Raw genomic sequence first — 19,970 nt, 5'->3', positions numbered from 1 at the left:
TATTGCACCGGGCGAGCCGGCCCATTCGTGCGAAGATGTTAAAGCGGGCTCTACCACTGTCAAATATTTAAAAGTACACATTTTTGGCGACACAGAGATGAATATGTTACATCTATATCTATACATATAATAAAATTGGAGTGTTTGTTTGTAATATCCAAAGAAAAAATCCAGTATTTGCGTTACTGATATTGAAAATCGCATTATATATTTTTTGTATGTCTGTCTGTCTGTCTGTCTGTCCGCAAGCTGCGTTAGTTCCGGGCAATCTCTGAAACGGCCTTGCCGATTTTGACCGGACCATCACTAAAGGGTAGCTGACTTTTTATGCTAATATTGCGTGGACGAAGTCGGGGGTAACAGCTAGTTAACAATATTATTCAAAGATGTTATAAAATGGTTTAAAAGGTATCATTACATGTTATTCTTAAAAAGATAAATCAAGATGCAAATAGCGTAAAAAAGTAAACTGTTGACGCGGGGCCACACGGAGCGCGCATGCGCCATCTAACTCTAATTGGCGTAACTACAAGAGAACTTATTTCCGCACGAATCCATGCTTAATGTTTTCAAAGGCTATTTATCTTTTGCCTTCCTTTTATTTTTTATCGAGATATACCAAATATCTCTATCAATAATAAATAGATAGAAACTTTTTTCAAACATTGATGAAGGACATTTAGTAATAAAATATTTGACAGTAAAAAGTTGACCTAACTGCATTAGTCACCGGAAATTAAGGGCGACACTTTATGTACATTTAATATAATAAATCTGGAATGAAATAATTGCTAATTTGATCACTACACTACTCTGCAGTCTGATCATAGTTTTGTATGGCAATTATTTTCTTGTATTAGAAGTTATATCCTCTGCCAATTGACACCATTATAAAAACAAATAATCAACATTCAAACGTGTATAAAAACATAAATATGAGACGAGACACAGTTCCCGTTTTAACTTCACAACTACATGTTTTCTACAATTCTACGGAATTCAAAGAGAGAAGCAAGACGAAATAACAGCAATACTAAAATAACATTCAATCATTTAATGTCGCGGGACGTCGACGCATCTAATTAACTAAAATAAAACAAGTCACAAATTGAACACACAGCGCGGCCACGGAGAATTTAACAGCGACAACACTCACAGCGTACTGATTTACTTTTTAATGACACGTGGAAACAAAAGTAACAACGAAATCAACGCTTTGACACAACAATTTCAATCAAACTTAGTAAGCTAGCTTTTGCCTTCGAAATAAAAAAAAAATAAGTAATAAATACAGCCTTATCAATCAGTGATAATTTCGTTTTTTATTGGCAAAACAATTTTTGAAATCTGTTCAGTTCCTACACCGAAAGTTCCTACGTGAGTTTTAGCCGTGTTATAAGTCATAAATCATACTGTTCAGTACTTTTTGAAATAACTCGTAACATACAAAATAGAAACGTTTCCTATTTAATAGTAGCATAGATTATAGTTGAAGAATTGACGTTCAACCAATTCCATGTATTTTAGTCGAATACTATAATCATTCTAAAATATGTAACATCCTAAATGATAAGGCTACGCTTAAACTTTAAACTTTTAAATTTTGACGACTGTCAGATTTTAAGCGGCGTTTATACTTAGTTTAAGTTTCGTTTCGGTATTCGGCCGTTTAACTCATAATCCTAGAATTCTACTCTTATAGATATAGCAGTCTGTTTTCTCAAAAGGAATGAAAGGGATGAACAATATGTATTAATAATTGTTACGATAGTGTAAGGCTACGGTTACATAAGCCATACCTAAGTTTACGACCTTACGACATGTAACTATTTTACAATTTCGCAATTATTTACCACAAAACTCGTGTTGAAACTTAAAAAGTTCATAAAAACTTCGTTTTTGTATGGCTTGAACTTCCAAAGTTACTAATTAATTGAGGAAAGTTTAGCTAAGTTACAATAAAAGTTTGGGAACTGATGAAATTTCTAATAATTTTCTCAGAAAAATATTAAGTAAAACTTTCTTAATTGGTTGCGTAAATGCACAATATCGTTCCTGATTGCCCAAGGTCTGGCACGAAAATTTACGAAAAAGTATTTGTTTTAAAATTCGTATGAAATTTTACCAACGTGCATTTTGCTACATAGAGGCGCTGCATAAATAGCATACAAGTTTTGTGGATATCGATACAAACATAACCTTATAAAATGTATCACAATTTGAGAAGCAATATGTTTTCATTGACAAACTATAAAATCTTGACCCATTTCATTTTATAACGAGTATGTATTTTTAAATTTCGAACGACATTTGTATCGTAACCGATTGTTCCGCCAATCATAGCGTAGTATAAATGGAACTGATAACGGTACCACGATAACATACGTCAAACCATTGGGCACGGTACGCCACAAAATGGCGGCTTATCTAAACTCATTTAGCGCTGTAGTTTTATTTACTTTTTAACGACATTAGATAAGTTATCAGTTACATACGACACGGTCGATGTTATGTTTCAATTTGCAATTTTGTAAAATACACGAAAACAATGGAGTGCAGTTAAGGACAGTTTCTGATTAACTTTTTAAAAATAATGTAGACTATAGACTTACTGTAAATGCCCCACAATGTACAAGTTCCTACTTTTTGTTGTCTCTGCTTTTTGGTAGAGAAAGAAAAAATGGGAATAATTTTGAAATTATTATTCAACAGGGTATCAACATATTATACAACAACATAGTATTTAGTTTTCATCAGACTTCGTATTAAAAATTGGCCTTAATATTTTTATAGTAATGTTCTAAAGTGCGGAAAATTATTGTTTATGGTAGTAATTAGTAACTATTAAAAAGCAATAAACTTATTTATTACGTTCTAAAACATTATTACATGTAGTAAAAATGAGCAAATGGAGTATAATCACTGAATATAACAAAGACCCTTCACTGTGTTTACCAAAACGTTATTACTTCCTTTAGACAGTTCCTATAGTTAATAGTTGTACCGAGTTATTTTATAGATGATAATAACTATAATAAATGTGTGCAACCGGAGACCATAATTTGTCAAAATGCGCTGACTACCTTTAATCAAAAGAAGACGCAGAGAAAGAGGACATTTACCTCCGTTAAATCCACTTACCTTCACATCCTTCCCCTCTAAGAAAAGAACGGGAAGAGAAAAGAGACTGTAATTAGGCCACGCACAATCATCAGAAAAATCAGAATGGGAAGGAAAAAAACATCGACTACATAACTTATTATCACATAATTCTATGGTTTTAAGGCTGAATATGTATGGTTCCAAGTATTGTCGATCTTCCGCGTCAATCGACGATTTACGGAAGAAAAAAATAATACAGGAAGTGAACTGCCGTTTGTGTTGGAATTCGCAGCCTCAAGGACTGACCTCTCAAGTGTGACACTACGACAACGCGACTATCAGTTTGCTAACAAATACATTTCAACTGCGGTTCACGAATGAACGGAGCTGGATATTCCGGGGGAACCCGGAGCTTGACAATAAAAATAGATAAATTGATATATTGTTTACACGAATACTACCAGAGACTCATAGCCTTTTATGATTTCTAGTCTATACTAATATTATAAAGAGGAAAGATTTGTATTTATGCACGTATTGAAAAACCTCAACAGCTACTGAACCGATTTCAGAAATTGTTTCACCTTTAAAAAGCTTCTTTATCACTGAGTGTTCTTCTGGACTATCCTCTACATCTATACCAAATTCCATCGAAATCTGTTCAGCCGTTTAGGCTATAACCTCTAACAAACATCCAATCATCCATCTAATCTTTCACATTTATAATATTAGTAAGATTTATAAAGTGTTACGCGGGTGTAGTCGCGAGCAACAGATAGTTTATTAATAAAGAAAGCTGCAATATATTATATTGTCAAATCAAATTCGCTACCCTCGTAGCGTGTTAGCGTGTTGCTAAGTTTTCCAACTTTAGAATGGAAATGGGTAGGAAATATATGTCCTCGACTATAATTTATACTTCGAGTGCCAATCAACCTTTGAAATACTCAAAAGTCTCAAACCTCGAAACTACTGAACACGTAAAACCACAAATCGGTCACGTACCAAACATTAGGCTATTTTCCGGTGAAAAAACCAGAAAACCGACAATCGGACGTAGTGTTTTACGTCGATATCGTCACGTCTCTAGAATCGTAAAGCGTGAAAACCAGCTGCTACGTGCCCATGCAGCCGAGAAATGCCCTAAGAAAATGAAATCGGTCATTAACCGCAAAAAGTTAACTTAGCAAATAGATTTTGAACATTAACTTCGATTTATTTGTAAAGAAATATTTTACAAAACTAGATTTTCATATGCAGGAATAGTTTACATCATATTTCAGCAAGAAGAAACCCAACAACAATGTTGTTTATTCCACAATATTACAATTCATAACTTCTTTATATTATAAAATATTAAACCTCTATCAATATTTGTAAGATTCGATTTTTAGTTGCAGTTGCGCCACCCGCCATCCATCATGGCGGTCGACGCTGCAATGATTTATTATCGTGCATCATTTCTTAGAGCTCCCATCGCACTACCGTACATTAATTATGCTCACGTCGATTACACCAGGATACCTTGATCTACTTTCATTTTATTACTTTATTATAGCGAACAGCAAACTCGAACAGTTGTTAAACACAAAAATAACTGATCTTACAAACCAAGTAGAGAACATAATTCATCTCAGCAACACCACAAAAATAGGGAGAACACGTCAAATAATTGCACCGCGCAAAAACAGACCTCGCTTAATGGTGCGACAGATGAAATTTATAAGAGAACGGTCAGGTTGACCGATGGCGAGCCTAGGGCGATCGAACATTAAGGCCTACGCGATATTAATGTACCACATTCTCACCCGGGGCAATAAAATAAATGATGTCATTTTTTGTCCGGGACCTTTTGTCCCTACACGCCGCCTCGACAAAGTTACGTCGCTTTGGTGCTCGCCGCGGACGCCGCGGGACGCTACTAGACAAAAGATTTTAGGCGCCGCTCTCCAAAACTTCTTTCGTATTTTTTATTATGATTTCAGCAAACGCGTACAGTTATTGTATGACGGGGCTTTTTATCATAATTAATAATTTATTGCTTTCGTCAAGCGGCTTTGTTCGGCCGCACCTGCTGCAACGCTTCGGCAAGGTGCTTCTGTCCAATTGTTAATAAATCATAAGATCTATTATGTGTAGTCGCAAGCACACAATCAACGGTATAAAACTAAAACTAGTGCAAAAATATTTGCACCGTTTATCGATTTTTTTTATTACCGTGATATTTGAAACTTTAGAATAATGTAGAGTAAATTAATTTTGTATTTTATAATTTACAACCATATACAATTGATTTGTTAAAATCAATAACGCAATAGTGAATCTGTCATCGAGCATAGACATCGAGTTGTTTTCTGCATCCAACGCGCACTAAAAGTCAAACGGCGAATTCCGTTTCGCGCCATACCTCCGCGTATTTTACGAGATTCCCGCCGAAATGTGGCTGTAAACAGAACATTTTATTGTTGTCTTTTGCGCACCCCGCGCCGTTGTTAAAATAATAACGATTAAAAATACGAATTTATTATAATAAAATGAAGTTTTTAGATGAAATGCGGACTCGACGATTTCACATTTAGTCGGGACGGCACGGCGGTTAAAATCATTATCGGAAACATTGAATACATTTCACGTTCGATGACACTGGCACTCAAAAAGTTCGGCTCACCAAATTATTATGGTTTTAACCCTTTTGATATTTATTTATAACATCTTTATTCACCATAAAAAACAATACATACTGACAAAAATTAGACCGAATCATTCCATCTAGTGTTATTTAAAAGAAAGAATGGTTGGAATGTAGAACATTACAGCTAATTTCTTTAACTATAATTTATATTAAAAACAATTCTACAATTCTACGTAAATTATATTACAAGAAAACTACAAAAATCTGTAGAATATCTGGCAACAGCGGTCACTGTGAAGCCGTGTTGCCGCGGCAAACAGCCGAGCGTCGTAATTTGTACAAGTTATAGTATTTTGGGGCAAGTCAAAGTCGCCGACGGATATAAAAACATGAGATATGGTCGTGCGAGACGATGTACTGCTCATTCAACTCTCGTATGCATTGACGCGATAGAAGCTTAATTGACCTGCGTGTGGTACGAACCAATCTGAATAAATACTAATGATTTCGATATATAAGTATCGAATAACACTGATAGGTAAGATTTTTGTTAATGAGAATTACTACCGTATTTCAACTTGTATAGTAACTTCATTTAGTCGTTTATGTACAACTAAGTGACCTCCTTAGTGTAGATTTACTATGATAAAATTCAATATAGGACAGCTTAAGTAACAATTAATCTATTCAATTTAGAATTTGGCAGAAACAAAGAATAAAGAGAAAAAACAAAAGAAATCAGTTAGCTGTCAATGGGTAATTAAATTAAAAAATTAGCAAGTTTGTACTATTTGTACCATAGATAAGTCGACATTTAATCGCCACAGACTATATACGTTAGGTCATTAATCAGGACGCGTCTCAACGGGCGGCGGTGACATAATAACATGTCTACAGTAAGCTGACAAACAGTTTTTATAATGTCGCTATAAATCAAGCGGGCCTTCCGTGTGGGAATAACTTTCTCGATATTATTGAACTTTAACTCATATAAAGACAACATTTAACATCATAATTATGCTTTAATATTATATTTGCTTTCAATATTAAAAATGAGTTTTGAAAAATAACACAATAACGCCCGTAACTTAAAGTAGTAAACAGACATGAAGGTTCTTCCATTTTACATTTAAAACACATTTATAATAACGACTAGCTTTCGCCCTCGACTCTATCCGCGTGGAATAAAAAAAAACAAAAGTGCCTAAGTTCTTCTAGACTATTCTCTACGTCTGTGCCAAATTTGATCGAAATCTGTTTAGCCAATTAAGCTTAAGTAAAGTAACAATTAAATTAAGTAAGCCTCATCTAAATAACAAATTAAAAACATACTAAACTTGGACAAATTACATAAGTGATTTTAAAATACTATAATACTATATAATTTCTGTATAACTAACTACGACAGTTGATTGTTTTAACTATTAATTAAATAAGATTAATGGCCATGTTTTCAATTATAAATGCTAATTGTTGTACTGGATACAATTTATTTTACGAGAGGACTAATGTTTTCAAACATAAAAGATACAACAGTCTCATTATATATCCGGTACACAAACTGTGATCTTACACCCTTTTGTATACATGTCGATCTTTGTGGAAAGTCATTTAAAATGCGAACAAAAATTTCTGAAACGTATTTTATGATTTAAAGGAATATTGTCCATTAAAAAATTAAAACATCCATTGAAATCTATCGACGTTTTCGGTGTGACAGATATTGTACGACCTGTCAAAATAAAATATGAGCCAATAAAGGGCGTCGTGCGTCGGCGACACTAGCGACGCGGCCGTCACGCGGGAGAAATTACGATATATGAACTTATTAAAATGTCTATGGTTTTTTTTCTCGTTTCGCGCTCCGGTGACACCGCGTCAAGGTGAACTGACGTTCGGATGCGTTGAACATTGTTTATTTATGTCGTAATATTTTACTCATTATTAAATCAAGAGTACTTATATTATCTTTGATTACATGCTTATTCGTCGAGAATTATTTCTTTTATTGGAATTTACACTGAATTTAATACACATAGCTCTTATTAACTCTACAAAGCACAGCGATCATTAAAGATGATGTTTAGTAAAGTTGATTATAAAATATTCTTTTAGTTAAAATAGCTATTAAATTATTAATGTGAACTGATTTTCAGCGTCATACACATCAAAAAATTAAAGCAAAATGAAAAAATGCTTAGAAAATCGATTTTCGCCATCTGGCAACTCGAAAATCGATATTCGGCGACATCAATCGTGTTAGCGTTCACACGAACCGGTGTTAACTAGTTATAAATCCGTGCTGCACGAACAAAAAGTCAGTTAACAGTTATTCAACACCACATGTGGTGGCACAAACATTTGACACGCGCGATCTGGCGGGACTTGACGGATGGTGACAAAAAAATGTTGTTTATGAACCCACTTAACATACCCGACATTATTGGAGATGCATGTTACACAATACTACGAGTAAATATTTGTCTTGCACTGCCCATACATTATTAGCTCACACATATGATCTTTTGTAATTTTTTTACACAGTTAATGTTTTTTTCACTAAAATGATTTAGTGTTTTTTATTACTTTTTTAATATTGTAATTCTTAAAAGTCCCAAGGAACTATAATGTTGCAATTTTAATAGAATAGTCCGTTAATAAATGCCATTTTATAAACTTATAAATTTGGTTCTCTATTTCAAATATGGATAGTATAAGACATTAGTAAATGATGAAAACGAGATCTGTATATTAAAATTAGCTAAGATATAGCGTACTTAACTCGATATCAGCCGTTTAATTTAATTAAAAAACCAGTGAATATAAAAACTATGGATTTCTTTTATGATATTAGACATTTGTTTATTTAGATAGAACTATGATAAAAAATATCTCTCATAGTTAGTTAGAACTACTATTGACGTGTAAAAAAATAAAACAGCTAAAACGTCTCGTTAATTAGCATTGTTAAATTGAGAGCTATTAATAAAACTTTTATAACAGCAAGAAACATACAGATAATTAATAAATGTCTACGTGAACTACAAATAGACCGCTACACGTAGGTAAAAACGTTTTGTTTCTTTCGGAAAGCCGGCGCAGCAAAAAGCGAAACAAAGAGGAAACAGCAAAAAGCGTGACGGACAGACGGACGGCGCAGCAGACATCTGTTGCAGGCGGTGTTAAGAATTGCATGGATTCACGTGTTATACACCTTTTTAGAATCAAATTTGAACTAGTTAACCCCAGCATATGCAAGCTTATAGCAAATTGTACAAATTTTCATTACACGCAGAAAGTAAAGAAAAGAACAACTAATATTACGTCAAACTGTTTTTTTTTTAAGTTTTTTTATTAAAATTGTGAGTAAATGTAGAAATAATCTTAAATAACGATAATAAATGACATGATATGGAAGTAAGTGTTATACAAAACATTTTTTGATGTTTACTAGTTTTTACAAAAATGTGTCGTTTGTCTATGGTGAAAAAATTACGTCATTGAATTAGTATGAACCATAATTCAAGAAAGTGCTTTTAAACTATTTTTTATTTGTAAAATGAATATTAACGTAGTACAGAGTTATGCGCCAGTTAATTAGAATATTTGTCATGTCAACACCGTTCCCGGACGAGTGCGCGTTATTCAATTTGCGAACGATTGGGCCGCGGCCGCCATGATGGAGTATTGACCATTCGTTACACTTCCCGCGCAAACGCGTTGTCGTCTGATAAATTAATACTTTTACTTGAAAGAATTTAAACATGAAATTATAAACAGATTAATGTTGGTAGTACTTTTGATATTATTTTTTGTTCTGTCTGTAAGTGCATGGTGCAAAAACTTATAAAGATAAAAAATATTGTAAAGTAAACGATTATTCATCTCATAAAGTATCAATTATTACATTTTTACTTTTTGGCTACAATCAATAACTGCTATGCATTTCGTATTATTATTTTGACAGATTGCGTATTTAAAAATTGACAAAAAAAATGACGTATAAATACAAGAAAAATATGAGAATTCAGTTGATATGGCACATGGTGAACATGAGTACCCTTTAGCTCGACGTGCCAACTTAAGCACCTATTCACTAACCTGTATAACCCTCATTGGTAATCCAGTTTCCTTCGCTAGTTGTTCTCGTATATGCCTCGTCGGTTTCGGAGTTTGTGAGAAAGCTGACTTGAGTATCTCCAATTGTTTCGCCTTGATGGTGGTCCTAGGGCCTCGACGCTTGGAGCCTCCGTTACCATCGTCAGGGGACTTGTTCTCGGCCTGCGAGTCCCTCGTCTCCGGATCCCCGTCTAACGAGCCCTGTAGAAACAGATACAACTGAATACGACAATGTGGTCATGTGGCTTCATTCGTGATATTGTATTGTCATAGTGCCTAAAATTAAAAAAAGATTTTAGTCGTTTTATGCACATGAATGATTAAAATTCTGCTATCTGTAGTTGTTGTTAGCCTTTTAATATTGCTAAAATGCTTTAGACAAGTACGCTTGAACCACGTATACTCGTATCCACATTCCCATAACCATACAAAAACATAACGACACGACTCGACGTATAAAAACATATTTCAGAATTTTTTATTTAACAAAACACTAGGGCTCATCATACATACATAGAATCTAGTCACTAAACCTTTAGTATATACTTAATATCAAACTTAGTTAAAGGACTCTGAGTAACTTACCTGGTCTTCAGAGTCCTCATGAGGTTTGGTATCTCCGTTGTGCGCGAGATCAGGGTGTAGTGCAGGATGAGGGGCATGCGCGGGGCTGCTGGCGCTGTTCGCAGCCCTCGCTTCATCTTCCTCCTCCTCATCAGACCCTGAACCCAGCAGAGAGTCTGCTGTGAAAGGTAAATGGAATTAGTTGACAGCTTTATAAAGCAAATCTGTATAACATTTTCTGGTTTCAAAAGTATAAAGGGTATGTTAAATAATTCTTTGACCAGTCTCTTCTTTTTGTTATGGTTACAGTTTCAAAAAGCGATTTCATTTTCCAATTAAAATGTAATATAGAGTACATTGATAAAATGATAAGTTAATAATAATTCAAAGAAGACGAGATAACACACCAGGGCACCAGCACATCACTGCGTCTAAAAATTGACTTATCAAAAAGCAATCGCTCGACCCTTCAAGCGCTTAACACAATAAAAATGCAATTTTAGAAAGCGACTCCCCCAAAAGAATTGTAGGAGAAAGAATTAGCCGCAAAAACAATTACTTATGGTTGATATAGGGAAGTAAGTCGCCCCTACTCATTGTTCTCGATCATAACCGACTTTATTCGCTAAACTTAGTCTTTAAATGGTGTTCCTTTGTTTATTAGAATGAGTAATCAACACCAAACATTTTCCTTAGTGATCATTTAACCACTCTGAGTTCAGAAGTTAGAGTATTACAAATCAATTAGTTTTTAACGATCTTTGGGTACGGTTGGGTGAAAATTAGTTCCGGTTACAGTTGTGCGGGTTTTGTGAACGTCATTGGCAATATTTTGGAAAATACGAGTATGTTTTGCGTTAATTTTAAGTCTTAATTGTCTACGAATTTCGATTGGCTAACTTCGAGTAACAAGTGAGAATATATTGTAGGGGAATAAAACGATCTCAACGTAACCGTATAAACATTGGAGGCAGCGCAGTATAAAATATTTGCTACCGACCTATGGGGGCAATTTCAGTACACTTGTTTTAATCGCAATATAAATTTTATGATATCGATTTAGCATTTCATCTATGTTAATAGGGTAATTCCAATTAAAACCTTACTCTGCCTACATATATTTTATTAATTAAGCATCTGGAAAAGCCTTAACTCCAGGTTTTTGCTTTAAAATACATATTACCTACATATTTAAAACAATTGTTAATTTATTGCGACTCTGAGGAGCAGCAGACTGAGAAGTAGTGTACTTTTAATGAGATCCTTTTCCCTACCTTTCAACAGAATATGTGTTCGTTTTCATATTGGTAAATCTGACCCTCAATGAATTCGCCAACTGGTTTGTATTTTCATAAAGTTGAACGAATGATATTTTAAAATTTCATTCACATAATCCACAATAAAAAATATCTATTTAAATTTAATGTTATGCATGAAACGTTCACGCTATACGAACAGACAGAGTTACCCCTTGACAGATGCAACGCTGACGTAGCCTCAGGCCCTCAGCCGGTCTCGTCTGGCTTAAAACCGATTTTCACTAAACGAATAGCCGTGCGATTATCAACTCTAAATCGTGTGTTCTATTTTCAATGTCACTTTGACGACTGCTTTACAAAATAATAGTAGGTACAGCTTACTAAGTGGAAAAAGATGCCTAAATTATTCTTTGAATTTATATTAACTATATTAAAGTTTATTAAATCCTAATCATTGTACAATACGTTTTGCAAAGTTCTATTTGTATTCTTGTGTTTGGTTGGTGTTTAGTTAGTTTTATTTAAGTAAACATTTGCCCCACAGTCAGCAAAAAACTGAAAGAGTGGATAAAGATTGCCATATGGAAGGTAAACGAAACAAATACGTAAGCAATATAAATGTAATAAGGTATCGTTAAGTTATCAAGGAAAGTTGACTTATTCGAGTAACTTTCCGGTCAATCCTGACTTGCGCTTCTGACGGAGTGCAAGTCACAACGAGGGCGGAGGGAGGCTTTCATTATAAGTTCAAAGCAGCTGCCGAAAGAATCTAAATTACACAACAGTGACTTCTTAACTTAGTCAATTCCAGAAAAAGATAAATATTAGGAAAAATAATCTAAACATTTCCAAACAAAAAAATAACTAATATGCTAGGCTGTTTGCACATATACATAAGCTCTCATGAGGCTAGTAGTTTAGTAGTCATTTTGTAACAAAAACGTGTCTACACAACAAAATTTGAGTTGAGTAGATTAGCAAATTATATAAAACTAGCTGTTGCTCGCGACTTCGATGCGTGAAATAAAAAAAAGAATATAAATATAGCCTATGTTACTGATAATGTAGCTTTTTAATGGTGAAAGATTATTTACATACAAAAATACAAACATTTGCTCTTTATATTAGTGTAGATGGAAGTATGTTATTACTAACCAAGCCAATACAGACGATAGCTGATGTTTTAAAAAATATAAGCATAATTTTCCGATTCTCCAGCAAGAGACGTGAGAAGTTGGTTGCTAATTGTCTTATCGAAGTACCAAAGGGGCAGTAGCCCTTACCGATCAAGCCTCGACAAACACTCCGGAGTAAAACGTCCGGGCATCGAGTACTCGTAGCGCCCTCTGTTTTACGACTAATGTAAACACCACCTCATCGAGTACTGTTTACTCTAGGGTTTGGGAAAACGATCAAGTGCGGTGCGAAAGTGATATGGATGTTTTAAGAGTTTTGTTGGTACTTTTGTTGATAAACATAAAATAGAATGTCTTAAAAATAATTTAAAATGTTAATCTATAATTTCTTTAAATTATAACACTTTAGTTATGACAGTAGAGTAAGCAATTTGTTCTGATTTTTGATTTACTATCGCCAACAAAAACAATTTAAACACTAATAGATTTATTGCTATCCCTTTTACTGAAGTAAAATCTTTCAAAATGTGCGTACCGGAGGCCTCATTTTAGTGATCTTGCCCTTACCATCCGTTCGAACAAGGTAAGGAACGGGAATTCGATTTGGGGAATGGGATCCATGCAAAAGAAATATCCTCTTCCTTTTAATGCTGATGTTTACTAACAGTAGTCGTTTCGCTATTACGGATAATTCAGTCTACGGTGCGCTTTTATCGATTTACATTATAGAAAAGAATGTACTGTTGTTGGTTTTTTTCTTCGGCAAGATTTGATGGAGACAGGTTATATGTCGATTACCATTAGTTATGTTATGCTGTTTTAATGCTATTGCTAATTCGTGCAACCAACAATAAAAACTGAACGTATACGCTTTTTACTGTCATTACGCACATTGGTTTGTAATACATTACATAAATGTACTGAAAGTATCTACATATCTACGAGTATGTTATGAAACAATACAGATGATTTTAACAAAGTTTTGCGACTTAACAGTTTTAGTATTAGGAATTAGGTTGTTACGGTGCGTTTCCGATGCGAAATATTAGTAGGTAGATGTAACAATACTATTTTAATGTTGTTAATACGGAACAAAAAATTACTCTATCTCTTTAAATAGTCACAAAAATTATTGATGCAATTCGATTTCTACGTTGTTTCCCGAAAATGAAAAACGTCTGTAAACAGCGTAGCCCATGTCACCCGCTCCCACGCCCCCTTCTCAAATCAATTTAAAACCGCCCCCCAAATAAACGACTTCCTTTGTCCCACTCCACGGCCTTAATCGAATTTTGGCGGCAAAACGGTCTTTTATTCTCGCTGAATTTTGAACGTGGAACACGTTATTTCCTTTTGATATTTTCGCGGCTTCCCGCCTTTCGAATATTATAATTACTTTTTTTCATGTTTTAATTGAGCGCTAGTTACATAAACAAACATACGTTAGTGTTGTTTTTTATACTGGCAATTAAGTTATGTGATTGTGTATTTTTAAACAAAAGTTGCTTTAAGGTGCTATTTGTTTTAACGTGCATTCCGTTTTTTTAAAGGAACTTTAGTAAGGCTTTAAAATTAACCCTTTTTTATATAAAACTGTTAAAAAGGCAGCTACATTATTGACCGATTCAATGAGCAATGTAAAATCAATTGGATATAAAATTGTTAAATCTGTTTCGAACACTTCTTGTTCATTTTATTATTGTCGTTAACTCTTTTCAAAGGTTTTTTTGGAGTACACTCACCGATGTTTTGCTGAACCGAATTTGATAATATACATAGATAAATTTATAAAAAGTATTTTAAAAATCGTTAATTGAAATCTGAATAAATCCCAATAATGTCTATGTAAGTGTTAGATTACAATATAACATCAATTAACAATTCAATCGAGTAAATTCATGAATAATTCTCATTCAAAAAACTTGAAGATCCCTATCGGTATCAGTAACAGCCTATTAGTGCCGAAGAGTAATAAAAATCACAGATTATTTTGTATTACGGGCACATTAAAGTTTGTTATAGCGTGTTTATGGGGCCGACCGTTAATTCGACCACCATCTTAAATGTAAAATAAGAAACCGCGAGATAAGGATCTAAGAACATAAAAGATATGGGAACTCTTTGTGGAGCCGGTAGCCGAGCGTACGCCCCGCACGCACACACGCGCACAGCGGCACACATGAAAGGGCGAGGTCACGCACACGTGTAGCCGCAGCTCGTGATTGGCGGCCTGTGCGGCGACGTCAACGCCCTCTTTTATCGACGTTGCGCCGGGAGCGTGCGTGCGAAACGCTCTTATGGCTATGTAGACATATCTACAGGTATACTTCTATAGGTAGCGTAGGGACCGTTTTTAAAATGTCATTTCGATCGGCCCGTCTGTGGGAAATCTGGGCGCTTTGTAGTCGCACTTCAAAGGTACTTTTTTGTACGGATCCGGAGACGGCGAAATATCAATTTGCACGGAATTTGTCGCATGCCGTGCTCTAAATTCTATAGTAAATATTTGACATAACCTAGAAAACTGTAAGACGGATATTATTGAGATAAGTGCTCAAAATCTTTATGTGAATAATAGGCAAGTAATTTTACTCGAGTTTTAATATCGCACATCACTTACGCTTACAGTAACGCGTGAAATTTGAGTTTTTGTACAAAGAATCAACCCTATTACGACCTTATCTTTACATTTGCAATTAATATGTTTGATTAGCAATTACCATCAAAAGTGTTAAATGCTCATACCTTCTACCAACAAAAAAGTTAACTAGTCAATAAAAACAAACGGTACTTTTCGGATAAAAAATGACTATCAACACAACCAATCAAACTAATCAACGGTGATATTGTTTTGTTTATAAAAAAGTAGCGGGTCGCATTTCAATAAGCACTGAGACGCTCGGTTCACGATAAATGACTATCGACCTCAAGATCCCCAGCTATACAAAGAAAGGGCAATAAATAACACATATACCTACATTAAAACTATGACTAATTAAAAAATAGACTAAGCAGAGCCAACATCACTTGCAGGGATGAGATAAAGATGACTAAAATGTGCATATGCTGTGTTAATATGACAAAGTGAAACCTTTTTACGAGCGCATTACCTTTCGCCCGCGACTCCGTCTGCGTGGAATTAAAAAAAAAAGAAAAGTAAGCAGCCTATGTGTTCTTCCACACTGCGTTCTACATCTCTGTTAAATTTCATCAAGATCCATTTATCCGTTTAGGCGACAAACTCTAACAAACATCCATCCATCCATCCAAACTTCCGCATATATGATACTAGCTTTTGCCCGCAACTCCGTCCGCGTGGAATTAATAAAAACAAAAGTGAGTAGCCTATGTGTTCTTCTAGACTATCTTCTACATCTGTTCGAAATTGCACCGAAATCCGTTCAGCCGATTAGGCTACAAACTATAACAAACATCCATCCATCCATCTAAACTTTCACATTTATAATATTAGTTAGATTAGTAAGATATTGACTCAAAAATTTACTTGCTCAAAACAAGCACACAGCAAGCAAGTTAAGAATACGTTCGTTTTACTCGACAGAAGGGAATGGGTGTACTTGATGGGTCCTGTCTCTTAAAAGTCAAAGCATTTGAAGCAATATGTCAGCGTCTACTCCCGACATTAGCGACGCCATGTTTGATCTAACACAATGGCCTGCGCGTACGCAGCGCAGACAAATTAGTGGTCGATCCATCAGATAGCTGTGAAGAATTGCCGCTTAATTATTTTTTTATACACCGCAGCGAATCCTATGACCTCGTAACGCACTTCTGTATACGGATAAGCCTAGTGTGACCGATCGGTTATTGAACATTATTTTTCAGAAAATAACAATAAATGCTACTGCTGATATGATGCAAGGAACAGACGTCGTAAGCCGATGATATACCTATAGGTTATCTAAAGGTTATATAAATGCGAAAGTTTAAATGGATGGATGAATGTTTTTTAGTGTTTGTAGCCTAAACTGCTAAACGAATCTCGATGAAATTTGGCATATAGCAGAACATAGTATGGAAGAACACATAGGCTATTTACTTTTGTTTTTTAGTTAAAATGGTACGAAGTCGCGGGCGAAAACTTTTAGAAAATAATGCATATGTATGTATAGGTAAATAATGCAACACACAGAGGGCGCTACGTGACCACAGATCGTGACCCTCTGTGATTGCGCCTGAGCACTGCGTGAGTTGTATTTTTGATTAATTTCTTAAGCTGTTATGTATAAATAAGTTTATTTAAAATACATAATAATTATTTGTTTTTCTTTCAAATACTTCACACTACTTATAATTTATTACTATTATTTTACATGCATATTGCAGTAATATGTTTAATAATTATGATCATTAATAATTTAACTTTTAGGAAACTGTATTTAGACTGTCATTTGCATATCCAAAAATAAATTAAATATGTCACTAAACAAGTATTTTATTTGACCGCCATAAAATCACCGTAACAAGTAAGACGCGTTGGCTTGATGGATTTACAATCGACTGAAACACATTAAACCAAGGGCGATTAAAAAAACATGTCCATAGGTAAGTGAGCATAGACATTATGATCATAAACAACTCGCGTAAATGAAAACAAAAAATCATCCTCACTCAAATGAGCGTAATCGCAAAATAAATAAAACATGGCCGAACAAGTTGTCACATAATGACATACTTGACACTAATGATAGGTGGCTAGGGTTGCCATGTTGATCGCCTTGATTAACATACCAATGAAATAACTTCATTTTTGAAGTATAGCTCTAATTATCTGTAATTTTAATTTATCACGTTACAGTTAAAACAATCCTATACAAAATATTGTTACAAAACAAATAGATGTTCACATATATAGATACATTGAAAACTGAAAAAATGTTTCCGATACATAAAACGTACAAAATGTGTGTGGCATTTTGTAAACCATTAAGATAGAATTATGAGAAGAATAATTATAAAAATGATTTACGACCATGATTATACAGATATGTCGACACGGGCAACCTTATGTGGGCATGCGAAATCGCACAATGAGACAAGAAACCGACGCACGCGCAGCGCAGCACGCACCGTGCCCAATCGGAACGCTCCAGCCTTCGACAACACGACGGAACATTTTGATTGCTGTTATAAAAACGTACACAACCCTTCTTTCGATACAAGAGAATATGTAGACTTCTTACAAAACTTGAACAGAAAAATAAGAATAAAGAAAAAAAAAGACTGCTGATTATTAAAAAGGCCACTAATAAAAACCATTTGCATTCTCATTAAAAACTAAATATGAATTCTGATGTACAAAATGTTTTGTTAGATAATAGAAGAGTAAATTAAATTATATTTCATAAACGTTTTATGTGATGCTCACTGAAATTTTAAACTTCGATTAAATTTGATAGCATGTAATTATGTGCAACATTTGTACCGTCTACCGAACAGTAGAGAACCTACGGAGAACCTGAATACGCTATAATTAAAAGGGCCGAGCCAAACACGATCAATCTCGACTCCATCTCCCCACTTAAAGTCAAAATAATAGATGGCCAACTCTAATGTCACTTTTTTCCCAACAGCCGACGTACACGAGTGAATTGACAGGTCATCAGCGACGGCGCAGGCGCAATGACGACGCTCTTTCTTTTCACCCGAGACGAACAACGCTAAAGAACTCCAGAGCACGCCTCAACACACCGATCTAATCCTTATACGGTAGCACTAGAGGCGGTTATAGCGTGAAATGTGCACGCGTGTAAGCCTTTTGTTGTTCAACAAATGCGCCTCCCGTTCGGTTCTTTTTTCGAAAGATAATCTTCGGCGGCCAAGGCGTGAAGGCCGACTGCCACACAACATGGCGTCGACAGGTTTCTTCCCGCTTTTTTACTTCTTTGTTCCTTTCCATTATTGTCTATAGATGTTTAGTTCCCGCCGTTCGATTTTTGAATAAGTTTTTCTTATTGTTTTGTTTTTCTTTTCGCATTAAGTCAGCGGCTTTGTGTTTGTGTTCCATTTATTTACATATAAGCGAGCGGAGGGCGATGAGCTATGACGGAATATGATGGGAGATATTGAGAGTTTGATATGTTCTCGGAACGATGGGAACATAAATGCAGTCCATCAAGGAATCAAAACGCGCTGTCAAACGACTAAACACGGGCCGTGTTTAGTCGTTTCGCAGAAAACAATGATTTAGTGCTCATAAAAGGTTCGAAAACAATAAACCGGAGGAGGTCCGAATCGGAAGCCGGCGAACAATTGACGCATTTCGAGGCGTATTTCGATCACAATTGGAAAATATTTCAACCATGACGTCCAAAGAAAACTCATTTAATATGAGATGTTATCGCTTTTACATAATATTTATGTATAATATTAATATACTTAAAGCTTCACCGAACACAATACAACGCGTAATGATTTTAATAAGAAAATAAAAAGATTTTAACGTAGGTAATCCAATTTTCTGCTTACTCATTAGAAGAAAAGCTAAAGTTATTGTAACTTCAAAGGGTCCAAAGTTTTCGAATACCACTACTTATTATAAGAGAACTTATCTAATATGTGAAAGACTTGTCGGCTATCGCCAGCAAGAATACTTAAAAGTGTCAATTCAAATTTTATATCTAGACGATTGACTTGCAACATGAGTCTTCGAACTGAGAAGAAATTATCGTAAACAAAGTGTTGTAATTGACACGTTTTATAATCGAACACACAGACTTCACACTGCAGTATACTCTGGAAGTAATTTTATACGTACATTGCATTATTAACCTTGTCGTTCTACAATTCAGTCTATTTTCAATTATTTAACACCAATTACATGTGATGTTTATGTAATGTGTGACTCAATTAAGCCTTTACAAGATGATTCTAGGAAAATTGATTCTTAAATAAATACGGTCAAGGTTTCTTTTTGCGTTGTATATGTGCGTAGTAAGGAAGCTGTGTAATGAGGCGTCTCGGCTTCGATTCCCCGATTCAGGCTATTAAAGTGTTAAGGTTAACTTGCGAAATGCCACGGTCGGTTTGTTGGCATATGTTTTGTATGAATGGTGGCCATTCTGAGTGAACAAGCGTTGGATTGAGTATCGCATATCATTTATGCCCGTGCGAGTTATGGCGCTTCTAAGAAATTTT

The 19,970-nt window shown here is 34.8% G+C and overlaps 1 protein-coding gene across 3 annotated transcripts in view; it reads right to left on the bottom strand.

Annotated features, from left to right (window-relative positions):
- Nucleotides 1-19,970, bottom strand: part of LOC106107010 (LIM/homeobox protein Lhx1) — a 49,983-nt gene that overhangs the window by 10,783 nt on the left and 19,230 nt on the right. For all 3 annotated transcript variants that reach the window (XM_013287681.1, XM_013287690.1, XM_013287699.1), the window contains exons 4-5: nt 10,439-10,596; nt 9,836-10,054 (exon numbers count right to left, since the gene is read on the bottom strand). In XM_013287681.1, coding sequence (XP_013143135.1) covers nt 9,836-10,054; nt 10,439-10,596 — 377 coding nt within the window. The remainder of the gene's footprint in view (nt 1-9,835; nt 10,055-10,438; nt 10,597-19,970) is intronic.

This window comes from Papilio polytes, unplaced genomic scaffold, assembly GCF_000836215.1.
Source record: "Papilio polytes unplaced genomic scaffold, Ppol_1.0 DF824269.1, whole genome shotgun sequence".
Lineage (NCBI taxonomy): Eukaryota > Metazoa > Arthropoda > Insecta > Lepidoptera > Papilionidae > Papilio > Papilio polytes.
The sequence above is the reverse complement of the archived record's forward strand: the minus strand, read 5'-3'. Positions and strand labels throughout refer to the sequence as shown.